Source organism: Orycteropus afer, unplaced genomic scaffold, assembly GCF_000298275.1.
Source record: "Orycteropus afer afer isolate SDZICR_OR568_19922 unplaced genomic scaffold, OryAfe1.0 scaffold00272, whole genome shotgun sequence".
NCBI lineage: Eukaryota > Metazoa > Chordata > Mammalia > Tubulidentata > Orycteropodidae > Orycteropus > Orycteropus afer.
The window spans coordinates 2157279-2173981 of NW_006921859.1; the positions used below are offsets into that span (position 1 = coordinate 2157279).

General features: G+C 45.7%; 1 protein-coding gene across 1 annotated transcript in view; it reads left to right on the forward strand.

Annotated features, from left to right (window-relative positions):
• The window catches only part of CSMD2 (CUB and Sushi multiple domains 2), a 972087-nt gene that overhangs the window by 568420 nt on the left and 386964 nt on the right, over positions 1-16703 (forward strand). Inside the window, exons 11-12 of the mRNA XM_007950414.1 lie at positions 7488-7591; positions 10717-10829. Coding sequence (XP_007948605.1) covers positions 7488-7591; positions 10717-10829 — 217 coding nt within the window. The remainder of the gene's footprint in view (positions 1-7487; positions 7592-10716; positions 10830-16703) is intronic.

Sequence of the window (16703 nt, forward strand, 5' to 3'; positions counted from 1 at the left end):
TTAATTTTGGTTTTCTTCTTTCTTCTTGATGAGGAGAGACCCGTTGTTGCATCTAGATGGCAGCTTCCTAGCTTTTAAGGTCCCAGTCTCAGCAAACTTTTGTATGGAGTTTGATGGTAGGTGTTTCAGGCTTTGAGGACCACCTAAGATCTTTGTCACATATTTATCTTCTTTTTTTTTCCCCCAACCCTTTCGAAATACAACACCTATTCTTAATGCAAGGGCCAGGCAAGAAGAAGTCATGAGCCAGATTGGGCCCAAAGACCATAGTTTGCCAACCCTGCTCTAGAGAATGGTGAGGCACCGAGAATTTTTGGTACAGAGTGAAGGATAGGTGACCAGCAGAGAGCCTAGTTAGGAGGCTGTTGCAGAAGTGCAGTCATTGAGCAAAGCCACCTCAGTCTAGATCTCCTGGAACCCTGCATTCCCATAAAATGTCCCTGAGCTGTTGGATCCTTCCAGAGCCATTGAGCACAAGCTGCCAGGACAGGAGCCCTGTCCGTTGGTTGGTCCTGAACAGCACTCAGAAAGTGAAGATTCTGTCCTCCAAGGACTAGGATGGGTGTCCTCCATGGTCCCCGTCCAATCCCCATGTTTCTCAGGATAAAGTAGATGTGTTCTGAGGGGTACCATCCCCCAAACTCCCTCCCCCACCCACCTTTTGCCATGAATAGCTTATGCAGACCTCAGTTCCTCTTACCCCTCATCCTGTTCCAGGACCTTGCACCAACCTCCTGGCTGGCCTTTCTGCCCTCAGCCCATTCTTCATGTTGCGTTATCGTCCCTAAAAAAAGACTTATGATTATTTCCACTTCCCCACTCAGAATCTTCCATAGCTTCCCAGAATCCTTGAGGTCCAGACTGTTTGCTCTGGCCTACCAGGCAAAACCCAAGCACAGACTCTGTTCCCAGGCAGAGCTTGAGCCGAGTGTTCTTCAGCCCCATTTCTAGCCTCTACTGCAATGCCTGCTCTTCCTTCCCCTATTTATAACCAGTTGCAGTCTAATCGATTCCAACTCATGGCAACCCCATGTGTGTCAGACTACAATTGGATTCCATGGGGTTTGTCAGTGACTGGTTTTTTCAGAAGTAGATCACCAGGCCTTTTTTCTGAGACAGCTCTAAGTGGACTTGAGCCTTCAACTTTTCAGTTAGTAGCTGAGCACATTGACTGTTTGCAACATCCAAGGACTCTAAAACTCCAGTTGCTGTCAAGTCAATTCTGACGCACGGTGACCCCATATCTTTCATAGTAGAATCTAGCTCCACAGGGTTTTCAGTGGCTGATTTTTTGAGAGTAGATCAACAGACCTTTCTTCTGAGGGTGGACTTGAACCTCTAACCTTTGTGTTAACCATTTATACCTCCCAAGGTCTCCCTCCTATTTACAGCTCATAGCATTTCCTGGTCAGAGTCCACACCCTCTCTCTTGTATGGCCTTGGCCTCACCTGAGCCTCTCTCTGCCTTCTTTTTGATCCTTAACTGCTCACCATTTGCTCCATGAACTTGGCATTCAGATTCTACTGTAAATTGCCAGGCAAGTGAACTAACTTACAGGAAGCATCTAACCTGGTGCTTAGCATATAGCAGTTGCTCAGTAATTATGTCTGAGATGATTTGGTTCATTTACTCATTTATTTAATAGGTTTAAATAAGGTGCCTAAGCTGTATACAAATGTGCCTCTTTGACCATGCTTATTTCATGTGCTGCCATCCCTCTTGTCTCAGAAAGGTGCTTTGTGAGTTTGATTGATCTCCATGTTAGTTAATGAGTCATTATAGGATCCTGTCTTTAAACAGAGGCTGAAGCAGAGGAGGAAAAAGACAAAAGCATCAATACATTTTGTACTGAGGTCCTGTCCTGAAGCTGCAAGGTTGTGTATGGTATGCAGTCTACCCAGTGTAATTAGCTCCTACATAAGGGTCAGATGCTGTCAAATGTGATTTATGTCAACAGCTGCTGTCACCAGTGATGTGAGCCATTTTACAGTGTGGGTTCTGTCCTTCAAAGCCATACTTTCCCATTACAGGCCTAGTAATTGTGTGTTTTCTTTCCTGGAAATGGTGCAGTAAACTGGTGTCTCTGCCCCATGACTGGCTGGAAGGGGCTAGTGGTGGGGAGCATTGCATACAGGACCCTCACTCTCTGCCAGGCCCAGGCCCCCTTCCCTTGCAAAAGGCACCATCTGCCTCGGATTACTTCATATACAGGATATGTTTGCTGAACACCTGCTATGATGTAGAATAAGAGCTTAGAGGAGGTTCAAGATGATAAGTCATGGTTCTTTCCTTATAGATCTGAGATCTTGCCAGAACATTGTGAGATAATAGGACATAGGGGCAAAGAAGCTGGCTTCGAAAGCCAGCCTGCCTGGTGTGAGTCCCAGTTATACCACATAGCTGTGTAATCTTAGGCAAGTTGCTTAACCTCTCTTTGCCTCAATAGTCTCATTTCTAAAATGGAGGTAATCATACTACCTGTTGTTGTGAGTTTTTCATGAGTTGATATAAGCGCTTAGAACAGAGTCTGGCACATTGTTTCAGTGATTATGGTAGAGAAATCCCCTAAGAGAAAATTATCAAATTATGTGATTAAGTGTCTCAAAGAATCTTCTAGACTAGGAGTCAGAAAACTACAGCCAGTGGGCCCAATCCAGCCCACTGTTTGCTGTTGTAACTAAAGTTTGAGTGGGATGCTTGTTTGTTTACATGTTGTCTGTGGCTACTTTAGCACTACCACAAAAGAGTTGAGTAGCTGCCCAGAATGGCTAAAATGTTTACTCTCTGGCCCTTTATAGAGAATGTTTGCTGACCTCTGTCTTAGATGTTAACTACCATGAGGAATCCGAGATCACAGCAGTCAGTCCATTCTGAACAGTCAGGAAAGGCATCCTTTGGGAGGTGGGGTTTGGGAAATTTACTCCCAAGAACATTTTCTGAGCCCAGGCATGTGCTAGCCTACAGACAGGCACTGGTGGTTACAGAGGCAGTGAGCCCTGACCCCCAGCCTCCAGGAGTTCACAGTGTGTTGTGGGACCTGATAAACAGTCACAGTGCAGCAGGTGAGTACTTCAGCCTCCCCATTGGGTGAGTGAGTAAAGAACCTCATGAGATTGAAATCAGATTGAGTTGGGCAAAAAAGATTAGACAATAGCCGTGGGTGCCTCTTGTGTGTCCTGTCTTCGTGAATGACCCCACCACACACCTACCTAATTGCCCAAGCTAGAAACCTGCAAATCGTCCTAGATCCCTCCCGCTCCTTCAGCCCCAGTGGCATCACAAGGGTCAGTGTCAAGTAGTGCAGTAACTCATGGTGTCACCCCCAACCATGGACCTTCTCCTGTAACAGACCATGTAGAATTTTTAGTAATGTTTATTATCAATTTTAATCATATAATAATATGTGACATTAAATGAGGTGAGAGGAATGTGCTGGGTGGGGAGCACCCGCCTAGTCCAGGGTAATCAGGGAGCCCTCAGAGAAGAAGATAAATGTGTTAAGGAGAGGGATGGGAGAAGGAGGAATTTGTGCAAGTCAGAATGGTGAATGGGCCAGCGTAGTGGAATGCCCAGAAGTTCACATATGCTGGAGGGAGGGGGAATTCAAGAGGCACAGATGAGGAGAGCCCCTCCTTACATGTCAGGTTAGGAAATAGCAACATGTCACTCTGGGGAGCAGCACTGTGAAGAGTGAGGGATGGAGAGGAGACTCCAGCCTCAGCCAGTGATCCTCCAGTGATGGCATGAGTCAATGAAGAACATGAGATGGAGGTCTCACCTCCAGGATGGGAAAACCAGAAAGGCTAAAGAATCCCCAGGCACTATTGACAGTTGTGTTCAATTTCCTCTTTTCTAACCTACCCCACCCACCACCCTGTGACAGCCCCATGTCCTCCCTCACTTGGAATAATGCTTGTTGTTGTTGAGTGCTGTTGAGTCAATTCCAACTCATAGTGACCCCAGGTGATAGAGTGGAACTGCTTCATAGGGTTTTATAGAGCTGTAATTTTTACAGAAGGAAATCATTAGAGCTTTCTTCCCCAGTCTCTGAGTGGGTTCAAACCTCCAACCTTTAAGTTTGCAGCCAAGCACTTAACCATTGCACCACCAGGGCTCCTTAGAATATTGCTATAGTCCAGTAATTGATCTCTTGTTTTTCAACCCACTCTCAATGGTGTTGGTCCTAAAATAGAACCTCATGTCATACCCTTGCATAACTCTCTTTTGCCCATAACTCCCTTTTGTCTTTAGGACAAAGTCCCAAATCTTTAGTAAGGCAGATAGGTCTTCACAATCTGGCTTCTACTTCTCTCATTTCCTCACCCTCCACTTCCCTCTCACTTAAGCAAACAAAACAAAACTTATTGCTTTTCAGTTGATTCCAACTCCTGGCAACACCATGTATTACAGCATAGACCTGTGCTTTGTAGGAAATTCAGGGCTGTGACCTTTTGGAAGCAGATCATCAGACTTCTCTTCTGAGGCACCTCTGGGTGTGTTCAAACTGCCAATCTTGTGGTTAGTAGTTGAACACTTAGCTGTTTGTGCCACCCAAAGACTACTAGAGGTCTCTGGACAAGTCATGCCATCTGCACTTCTTGCCTGTCACCTGCTCTGCCCTCTGCCTGGATTGCTTTCCCTTCTTGATCCACTTGTTGGCCTCCAGTTTATCTTCTAGACTCAGCCTGGGCTTCATTTGCTCCAGGAGCCTCCTAGTATTTCTCCCAGCTGATGGCAATCAACGCCTCCTCTGTCCTGTCTGTAGACCCAGTGATGTCGCTCACAGATGTTCTTCTGTAGAGAAACTCCTCTCTGGTGTTCCCAGGCACCTGCAGAGGGCCCTGCATTAATGCACCAGGCCCATGAGTGACTGCAGCACCAGTTTTTTTCTGGGATTCCTGAAGTCACCTTGGGGTGAAGCCCCACAGACATTCCAGCAGTACAAAGTGCCAGGTTTTTGGGTGTGGACAAAGGAAAGTTGCAGAAGGTGTCACCCACAGCTCGAAAAAAAATATCCACTGAAATTGTGTATTCCTTAGTTTGTGGAAAAGAAAACAAAGGAGCAACTTCAGCCTCCCCATTGGGTGAGTAAGTGAAGAACCGCATGCAATTGAAACCATATTGAAATGGGCAAAAAAGAGACCCAGATTAGACAGTAGGAGTGGGTGCCTCTTGTGTGTCCTGTCTTCTTGAATGACTCCACTACACACTGGCCTAACTGCCCAAGTAGAAACATGAAAATTGTCCTAGATCCCTCCCGCTCCTTCTGCCCCAGTTGCATCACAAGGTGTCAACCAGTGCAATATCTCAGGGTGTCACCCCCAACCACAGACCTTCTCCTGTAACATACCATATAGAATTTTTAGTCATGTTTATTATCAATTTTAATCATGATAATATGTGATGAATATAGCATAAATTTCTTAAATGTAATGGTTCTTAGATTATATGAATATTAACAACAAAATTGTTTTGTAAAATTTTTCTGCATTAAATTACATTATTAGTTACTGAACAGAGGCCTTTTTTTTTTTAACTTCTCTCCTTCTTTTCCTTTAATTACTACTTCATTCTCAAAAAAGTCATTGCTATGGGTTCACAGATGCTATACCAATTACCACAATAGTGTAGCTAAGACACCAGAAAATTTGACAAAATCAGCAACTATAAAAACACTGACAGCAATGAAAGCAACAGCACACACAACTCGAAGCGTCATTGTGATTGGGTGGCGATGACAGCTCTGACCTCACAGGTATATTGATACATGTAAGCTGGGCTTATGAAAATGTTTTTGTTGTTATAACTAGCTACAAGGTTATTTCTGCTGAAACGTACAAATATTTTATAGACAGTCATTTTGGTGTCACCCCCTCTGACAATGTCACCTGGTATGGTCCACACCCCCTAAGGACGCCACTGCTCACCCCCATATCCATCCAGTCACAAAGCCCTCTATATCACTAGATCTGACTGTTTTCTCATCCTTATTGCTGTTGCTCCTCTACCACTTCCACAAATCCTCAGAACCACCCTCACCACCACTGGCCTCACTCCTGCTGTGGCACTTTACACAGCAGCAGCCAGACCTGTCTACCTCCATCACATCACCCCACTATTTAAAGCCTTTCTATTGCTCCTTCCTCAGGATACACCCCAACTCCTTGAGGTCATGAAACCTTTGGACTGAGCCCCAGGCAAATGTCTCAAGTTCTAGGTCTTCCTGAGTCATCTCCTTGCCCTGAATGCCCAGCCACATTGTCCCCAGGGTAAGGGCAGCTAACAGGTGTATTTGGCCAACATTTGTAGACCTGCCTCTGAAACACATTCAACAACTTGTTATTCTGGAATGTTTTGTCACTGCCACAGCTCAGCCCTGTGAACCTGGTTCCTTTCTGGAATGTCTCCGTCCCCCTCCCAGCACCTTTCTTTGGCCTGAGCTGTCTCTCGTATCCTTCAGAATTCCCTCAGATGCCACCATCATGACTAGACTCTCCTTCCTCCCCCTCCCATAAGTTGAGTGAGATCCCTCAGTGCTTCCACAGCCCCCATACATTTTTATCCCTGCTAAAGCATTTATCTCCTGATGGCACAGATAGTTAAGTGCTCAACTAACGAAAAGGTTGGCAGTTCAAACTTACCTAGAGGTGCCTTGGAAACTTACCCAGGGGTGCCTTAGAAGACAAGCCTGGCCGTCTGCTTCCAAAAGGTCACAGCCTTGAAAACTCTGTGGAGCACAGTTCTGCTCCGCAACACATGGGGTCATCATGAGTCAGAATCAACTCAAAGGTTTGGTTTTGGTTTTGGTTCTGGTATCAGTTTACTTTCCTGTCTCCCCTACTCACTAAGGGTAGGAACTATGTCTTGCTCACTGTTGAAACCCCACCTCCTCACCTGGCATATGGTGAGAGGTAAATACTTTGTGGGAGACAGAACAAAACAAGTGAAGAAGGGAGACTCTTGTTGAAGTGTCCTTTCTGAAACATTCATTTATTCAACAAATAAACAAAAAAAGATTGAGAAGAACCACCAGAAGAGAGGCTGAGAGAAACTTCTGTAGGTCTCTGAGGCAAGATTCTACATGTGGCCTGAAAAATTGCCCCCAAGCCCACAGGGATTTCTGCACATTAAAGCACAAAGAAAGAATCTAATTGTCTTGCAGTCAGACAGATGTGCCTAGTGTTGCCATGGCAGCTCCTGAAATTGGCCAGATGTGCTATGAACATCTCTGAAAAAATCAGGGGGGCCCAGAGACTATAGGGTCTGGAAAGAAATCATTCACTCTCATGGCAGTGGCATAGAAATGGTCAGTCTGCCTGGAGGAGTCTGTAGGGTGATGTCACCAGTGACTCTGGGCATTGGGACATAACCTGGAACATTCTTAACACCCTCAAGGCTTGGGGAGACTTCCTCTTTTCTTTTTAAATTAAGGAAAGTCTCTCCTCACAGCCACTGCCTGCTGCCTAATCCTGTACTCCCTCCTTAGGTGATCAAGCTCGCCTTTGAGGAGTTTGACTTGGAGAGGGGCTATGATACCCTGACAGTCGGGGACGGTGGGCAGGACGGGGACCAGAAAACTGTTCTCTACATGTAAGTGAAGTGGTGCATTTGGTTGGGAAAGTGGAATGGCACGTGCACCTTGGCTGTGGGTGGTGGGGATGGGCTTGCCAAGTCCTGCCTGGTCACCCAGGTCACCCTGCTGCATGTACTCCTGCAACATTCTGGGCTTCCAGAACAATCTCTCTGCCTATCTCTACTTTAACCAAGGGAAATATAGAACTGGACCAGACTTTCACTGGAGATTCAAAAATGAACAAGCTCTCGGGGAGCAGATGAAATAGAGGTTTTATGTGTGAGCCTGGAGCTGTCCACTTTGCTCTCTACTTCTATGCAGACCCCATCCTGCACCCAGCAGTTTTTACTCAGGGCCGCATAGTTTGTGGCAGTCTGACATTACACAAAGGCAATGGAAGTGTTTTGCCAACCTCCCTGCATGCTTATAAATGTAGACAGTTTGGGATAATTGGGACCATATAGACATAGCACATTTTCCAGCCCTAGGAGAGAAGTTGGTATGATGTGGTCTAGTCGTGTATGTTGTTCTTGTTGTTATGTGCCATCGAGTCAAACCCGACTCACAGCGACCCCTCCTTGGGTTTCCGAGGCAGTATCACTACGGAAGTAGGATTGCCCAACCTTTCTTCCGAAGAGTGTATAGGATAGTAAATATCAAGCTGTCCTAGGACATCATTATGTTGGGTCTTTGCTCTTGGAGGCCATTGAGCCCCTCTTTCTTTGCCCACCACCATTAGCCTGACATGGAAGCATAAAAATGCTCCTGATCAGTGTATGTGGTCAAGCTTCAGAGAGACAGACCTGTTCATCTGTCTGCCAAGAAGAGGAAATTCACAAACATTGAGCATTTTTGTATGCCCAAGCACTGGATGAGAACTTTCACATCAGTTATCTTAATTAATCCCCACAACAGCCCTGTGAAGTGGTATCATCATCCTTATTTAACAGGTGAAGAATCTGAAGCCCAAAGTCATTAAATGCCTTGCAGAAGACTGTGAAGATGGCAGGTGGTAGAACTAGCACTTGAGTTCATGTCTTCTAACTTCTGTCAAGAATCCCACCCATGCCACACTCCCTCCTATCAGGCTAGCTCCTGTCTAACACCCTCAAGGTTTAATGTTGAATGAGAACTGACTCTTCAGTAAAAGCTGACATGTCCAGGTGCCATTCTGCTGTGGGTGCATCCCATACCTTTCCCACCTACCTGGAGAAGATGTTATCAGGGCAGTTAAACAAGTCACCCATGTTACCCACTGAGTCAAGTGACATGGCTGAGACTTGGGATCTACTGGAACAAAAGAATGTAAGGCCAGGAGCAGCCCCACTCCCACTCCACCCCACCCCTGCTTGGTGCATTCCAGTCACTCACCTTCTGCCCTGCTTTGCTTTCCATATAGGTGACTCAGCTTAGTGTGCTCAGGACACCTGGGTCCCAGCTCCATCTCCTTTTGTGACCTGCTGAGCTTTGTCACAGAGGGAACCTTAGAACATTGGAGCTGAAAAGGACCTTAGGGGTCATACAGCTCAATGCTCTCATTTAGCATTGAATGAAAAATCCCAGAGAGGCTTAACCTCTTGCCCAAATCTCCAACAGCAAATGAATGGCAGAGCCAGGGTTTGTACCCAGGTCTCTGTACGAGTCTGATTTGAGTGAGTAACCAATACATTCTGCAACAGCCCCCTAGTTATGTGGTGCTGAGGCTGTCCCCATTACCCTCAATTCTCTTTAGGCCAACGTTGACCTCACATCTTCGGGAAAACATGCAAAATAATGATTAGGAAAAGCAACGCCTTAGCATTTTCCCTTGCTCACTGGCACCCCCATGTCGTAAGCCAGCATATGGCTTCCCTCCTTACTCATTACAGAATGATGGGCTCAGGGCTTAGTGCCTCCAGGCCAAGGATGTCACATGGGCTAGGCTGGTTAACTGTAGTCCATACCTGCTCCACCCCACATGTCCCATGGTGTGGTACTCATCTCTCTGCAGCCAAACCAACAGCTTCTCACCCCCAGGCTTTTATATTCCCAGGTAGATCAGAGATTAGGATTTATTAATCTAATCCCCCTGGCCATGCTGTCAGCTTGTCTGGTCTCAGCAGAAGGAGGGAGCCAGGCTGGGAAGGGGCTGGAACAGCTGAATTGTTTTCCTTCTGGAACGCCCCTAGACCTGCACAGTGGCCTCCAGACTCTCCCACTCTCTATCAGGCTCACCTTGAGGGATTCACTGCCCATTTTGCACTTCTGTCTTCCCATCTATGCAACGGAGATGACAATCCCTACCTCACTGGGCTACAGGGGACATTAAATGAGACAGTGGATGGGACTTGGTCAGCACGGTGTCTGACAATTGCGAGTTGACTCAGCATCATCCCTGAGTTTACAATTCATTCTTCAGAAAGTTCAGCCCTAGAGTGATAGCTGAATATTAAGCCTTGTCTCTCCTATGGAATGGAAGAACATCCTTCAAAGGAATGTCTGAGCTTCCAGCTAGGGACATGGGGTTCTCTCTGTGTCTTTTCTGTAGTACCATTCACATGGGAGATCAAAGGCCACCGGAGTGTAGACACCCCTTGATTAGATTTGGATCCTGCTATCCTTGTACCTAAGAGCCCTGGTGGTGGTGCAGAGATTAAAGCACTGAGCTGCTAACCAAGAGTTCAGTGGTTTAGACCTGCCAGCAGCTCTGCAAGAGAAAAGCCCTGATGGTCTGCTCCCATAAAGATTACAACCTTGGAAGCCCTATGGAGCTGTTTCCATAGCAGTTTTATGAGTCAGAAACAAATGAATGGCACACAACAGTGGCATCCCTGTGCCCTGAGCAAGTAAGACAGCTTCCTGGGATTCAAGGCTTCTTACGAAGGTAACTCCTCTTAGTGAGACAGATGAACTCTGCACTGGGAGTCAGAGATCTCCCTTCTGAGCCCAGGGGTCTGGGCTAGGTCTGGGCTCTCACAGGAGAGTCTTGCCAGCAAGTGGAGCACATGCTGCTCAGTCCAATGTCAGAAACCCTGTGGGGCCCAGAACTTGCCCCAGATGGGTTTGGATCCTAGGTATTCTTTTGGATATATTGGTTGAGCAGTCTTTTTTGGGGGGGGTGGCATGGTGGGGTGCACCTCTCTAAATCTCTCTGTCCTGACAGTCTGACAGGTACATCGGTCCCAGATCTGATCGTCAGCACCAACCATCAAATGTGGCTTCTCTTCCAGACCGATGGCAGTGGCAGCTCCCTGGGATTCAAGGCTTCTTATGAAGGTAATTGCTCTTAGTGAGACAGATGAACTCTGCACTGGGAGTCAGAGATGAGGATCTGGATTTGAAGTCAGAAACTCTGGGTTCAAATCCCGGTTATGACCTGCCCTGGCTTCCCCTCCTTAGGCAACTTCTTTGACTTCTATGAGCCCCAACTTTCTTCTTGGTTCAGTGGGTCCCCAGGTTGCTTTGAGGATCATATTAAAGTGCTGGACCTACATCCCCAAGTCATACCTGGCTTAAGTAGACCTGTAATACCATTGCCAGTTGCCATTGAGTTAATTCTGGCATGTGTATCTCACAGTAAACTGTGCTCCATAGGGCTTTCAAAGGCTGATTTTTTGGAAGTAAATCACCAAGCCTTTCTTCTGAGGCCCCTCTGGGTGGACTCTAACCTCCAACCTTTTTGTTAGCCATCACGCATCTTGATCATTTGCAGCACCCAGGGATTCCTTACCACAAATAACCAAACTCACTGTAGTCAAGCCAATTCCAACTCATAGCAACCCTATAAGACAGAGTACAGCTGCCCCATAGGGTTCCCAAGGCTGTAAATCTTTATGGAAGCAGACTGCCTTGTCTTTCTCCTGTGGAGTGGCTGGTAGGTTTGAACATCTAAACTTTTGGTTAGCAGCCAAATGCCTTAACCCTGGCATCACCAGAGCTCCTTAGGACTCTTTAGACCTTTAAAAGGCCCCTGAAAATTCCTGAACCTCATTTTTCAAAAAATCTTTAGACTGGGAATAATAGTTTCCCACCTCCCCTACTCAGGTGCTGTGGTGACGAGTAACTTTGTATGAAGGGCAAGGTACAGACACACACCATGGATGGTGGTCTGAGGAGGATGAAGATGAGAGCAATCTTCAGTGCTTGTTGGGACCAGGCATTAAGAGAACAGCAAACTCTGGTACCCAAGAGATATCACCACCCGTTACCCACCAATGATCTTGCAAACTTTCTTTTGGCCAATGAATGCTGATGCTGATCTCCACTAAAAGAGGAGGAGAAGCCATTCCACAAATATTTGTTAAACCCCTATTAGATACTAGATACTATACCAGCACTAGGGGAATGGATGCATAAGATCCACACCCTCACCTCAGAGGCATGCACTCTAGTGGAGAAAACAGATATGGCATTAAAGCAAGACAGTTGCTTCAGACAGAGCCAAGGGGAGCACAGAGAAAGGATCATGGAAGACTTTATCAAGTAAATCAACCTTACATCTCCAAAATGGCTCAATAGCTAATAGAGTCCATGGGTGGCACAAAGGATTAACACAGATGGTTAGAAGCTGCTGACCACAAGGTTGGAGGTTCTAGTTCACCCAGAGTTGCCTTGGAAGAAAGGCATGACTATCTCCTTTCCAAAAATCCTGTGGAGCATAATTCTACTCTGACACATGTGGGCTCACCATGAATCAGAATCAACTCAATGGCAACTGGTAGCTGGTGGTAGAGATAAGAAGCAAAGGAAGAAGTGGGAGAAGGTAGGAGACTGATAATTCTTCATGAAAATATATAAGGAGAGTGTCCAAAGCCATGCTGAGCACCTCCAAAAGACTCTTAGGCAGTCCACTGGAGCTTCCCCCTCTACTCTCCTACCCCCAGTGTAATAAAGTGGGCTCTGGGTTCTTGTGTCAGAGGACCTGTCCTCTGTCTCCAAACTGGCTACACAGGAAGCTAGCTCAGATTTCCTACAATACACTGTGGTAGACATTCAAATGCCCACTAGGAGAAGGACAGTAGTTGTGCTGTTCTAGAGTAGGAGACCATGTTTCTAGGTGAGACAGAACAGACAGAGCATACTTGTGGAATGATGAGTGCCAAGTTCAAATCCTGGTTCTGGGTCTTCCTCACTCCATTGCGAGTCATGGAATCTCCATTAGGGCTCTGATTTTTCATCTGAGAAATGCATATGGTAATACAACCTAGATTACAGGGCTACTATGAAGTTAGAGTAAGAGTGTGACAATAGGGAGTGTAGCAAATTGCAAAGCAGTTGGGGTGTAACTGATGAGTGAGTAAGTGGGTAGTTAAATGAATGGGCTTTTTAAGTGTATAAAGTCACACACAAGCAATGGTGGTAAGATGGAAATACAGAGACCCCAATTCAGGGCCACACTCTATCACTCACTCCTTTGAAAACAGGAGTAAGTGTGAATTGTCAGAACTGGATTTGGACTTGAAGTTATTTTCTTCCATTTCTAAAATTCTATAGCTATTCAGCAGTAAGGATTCCCCGAAGTGAGGAAGAGTGATTCCATGTCACTCTGTGCCCTTCATCTGTCCATATTTGATCAATGGCTTGGATAAGACATAAATGGCATGAGTGTGAAAGGGATAACAGTACACCAGTTGTCATACAGAGCATGCTGAAAGATCTTGATGGAGTAGAGCTATTGGCTAGATTAACAGCATAAGATGAAATGGGAATACATATGAAGTCTTGGTTTATGGCTCAAAACTTTTGCTACTAGAATTTCTGCCAGAGTTCATTGTGCTTTACTCTTCCTTGATCAGGCATCAGAAGATCAAGCTTAGATTGGAGGGTCTCTGCTTGAGACAGATAAGGAGAGAACTTAAGTCAAGTTCTACAAGAAATGTCAACACCCCCTCAATGGCTACTCAGGAGAAAGGCAGACTCAGGGGAGACTTGAGAGCTGTGTCCAAATATTTGAAAGGCTGTCTTATGGGAAGAGGAGTTAGACTTGTTTGCTGTGGTTGCATTGGAAAACAAAGGAACCTAAGATTTTTGACAGTCTACTGTGTGACAGAAGCTTTATGTTCCTTAATTCAGGGGTTTTCAAACAGTGTTGTGAAAGACCTGGGGTACTCTGAGGGACCACCCAGCTCAGATAGCAGTTGCCTAGCCAGAAGGGCTCTGACTCTACCTCTATTTATTCTTCTTTCTTCTGTTTTATTTTTTGTAAGCCTCTTTCAAGAGGAGCATTGTAGCTAAACAGTAGTTGGAAAAACACTGCTTCATCTCATTCAGTACTCACAGCCATACATTGGCTACTACTGTTCTCTAGGTGAGGAATCTGAGACCCAAAAAGGTAACCTGCCCATGGTCACACAGTGGGAAAGTGTGGAGCTAGGATCCAAGCCCGTGCCTCTCTGAATCCATCTCCCCTGATTTTCCTACTATACCAGTAGCCTCCCCAAGTTACAGAATTTCAACTCCTTACAAAATCTTTGTAGAAGTCAAAGCATTTCCCCAAACAAAAGGAAGAGTGATCTTCCTAGAATTCAAATCTGGGCCACAATGTTCTCCCATTTAAAGAAAATAAAAAATAACTATAATGTCAACCTGTCATTGCCCTTAGGATAAATTACAAAGTCATTCATGTGGCATCCAAGGCTCTCCATGATAAGAGTTCCAGCAGTCCCGTGGGCTGCTATGACTCCATTCAAGGCTGAGATTACATGTTCTTAATCTCTCCACCCAACAATGCCTAGTCAAGTACTTGGCACAGAAGAGAGGCTCAGGAAAGTTTGCAGAATGTAGTCATAATGACTTTTGACACAAGCACAAGCAGGCTCCCTTCCTTGGCCCCCTCTCAATTCCCTGTTGGCTCATTTTACCACCTAACAGCTCTCAGGTGCTAAGAGCCCACAACTCTGTAATGTCTTCAAAGGCTTTGGGGTCCCACATACCCAATTTATAATCAGGTTCTGCCTATGTGTTCTTCGGCCAGACCCTCCTCGTCTCTGGGCTTCAGTTTGCCCACCTGAGAAGAAGGGCTGATACCTCACAGGAGGACTCAGTGTAGTGAAGCACCCAGCATAGAGCCTCGCATTTAGTAAATGCTCAGTTAAAAGCTGGCCTCGTTCTGCTTCCCCAGTGCTGTAGCTATTGCCCAAAGCTTTAGAATTACTCCTGCCTTCATCTGAGTCCTCCTTTACATCCAGCTCCTGCAGAATTCCATCAGGAATGATGGCTTAGCTCAGAATGAGCAGGTAGCTGGGAGGCAGATGTTCCGCAGAATGGCATGAGTTGTTTCAGGGCAGAGACCTCCCAAGTGTATTATTTCTCCCCTCCCCCAAGCATCATCAACATGCCCTCTGACCCAATTCAGATGGAAGGAAGCTTCCTTGGGTCAGGGCAACTGGCACTGCAGTCTCTCTCTCTCTCTCCCTCTCTTTCTCTCTCTCTCACACACACACATACACACCATTACCACCACTACCATCACCAAAAGCATGATTCCTAAGGGTTGGCAAATTGAGGGATTTATTTCCCAGAAATTCTTCCAGTTCTGCTTGGCAGAATTCCAGGTCAGGCTAGTGGAGTGTGGGGAGGGGCACTTAGGATCTATCAATATTTGAGCATTCAAAGCCTAGAAACTCAGCCCCACTCCATAGGGACAGCCAGCTGTGGGAAATGCATTCATAGTTGCAATTGCTTTTTCCCAGTAGAACAAGAAATATTTAAGGAACAGGCAATTAGCACTTACCAGAAACATTATAAAATTACACACAACTTACTAACAAGTTTTAGCATCAATCGGGAAGTCTCCCTGCTTCCTGACTCTGAGCCTGGAATCTGGCAGCCTAATGCCAAGACTGGGAGGCTGGACCAAGAGAAGAAGGAGCTAAGACCCTGACCTTGGAGATATGGAGGAGTGGGAAGGTATAGATTATATAGAAAGGATTGTCCAGAAATCCAGCAGGCTTATGTTAGAAATGACATCATCTCTTTATTCAACAAACATTTTCTAAAACCCTATGTGTTACAGACACTGTTCAGGACATTGAAGTTACAAGGACAAGAAGATAATCTCTCTCTCTCCTAATCTGCTGTTTTCACTATAGTAGAGTAAGTGCTACAAGATGGGGGAACATAAAGGAGGGGCAGCTGATGTTGCTCTAGGACATCAGGGAAGGCTTCCTGGAAGAGTTAGTGCTTGAAACTGAGTTTTGCTTAAAGGATGAAAAGGAGTTTATCAAACATCTCTGAGAGGGTGACAACAGATTAGATTAGAAAGTTGATATGTGGATAGAGTTGAGCCTAAAAGCTCTGTAGAAATAAATTTTGGAAGAAGTTTAGGCGAAATAAAGTTTGGGGAGATAAAGGAGGGAAAAGATGGCCAAGACTCGGCCTCTGCAGGCAGTGCCCACCTCCCCTTCTCTAGATCTTTAACTCTGGTGGTGGGTACTAGTGAACTTCCTGCAGAAATGGTGTTGAGGTTGGACTCTGGGTAATGGAGAGAATTTGAAAACAAGCTCAAAGGCAGCAGGTGAGCATCATTGACTCTCATTTTGGACAATGCTTTTCCTTCTCAATCATGGCATGTGGCCATATTTAGCCTCAAGTCTGTATTTTCAGAACTGATTTAGTCCTTCTTGTTTGGTCCCCATAAGCTGAGAAACTCAAACTTTCCAACTTGAATTGGGATAACAACAGGCATGTTTCTAAGGCGTTCATTAAACTTCCATGAGACCATTAATGCTTTCCCAGGCACTGAGAACCAGAGCTCAGCTTGATACAGGCTGAACTTTTTTTTTTCCCCCTCTCTGAAAGACCCAGTAGAAGCCATACTCCACCCAAGTCTGCTCTGGCCTCTAGGTTGAGGGTGGCAAACAACTAAGGCTGCTGCAGCATTAAAATTTGTCATGAAGTAATTTGTCAATAATATATACTTTCTAAATACATGTGTTCTTGGAAATAGTAAGTTCTAGTTTTGGGCTGATGCAGACAACTTGGAGGTGACCTAAATCCTCCACATGTCAATATCCACCTCTGTTTCCCAGCCTCCTTCAGCCCATGACATACCCATGACAGTGTTGTGGAGGAAGGAGATGGGAAGTGAAGAATGTCATCCACATCTCCTGACATCTCCATCCCATTCATGAAAACCACGTGGAGAGATGC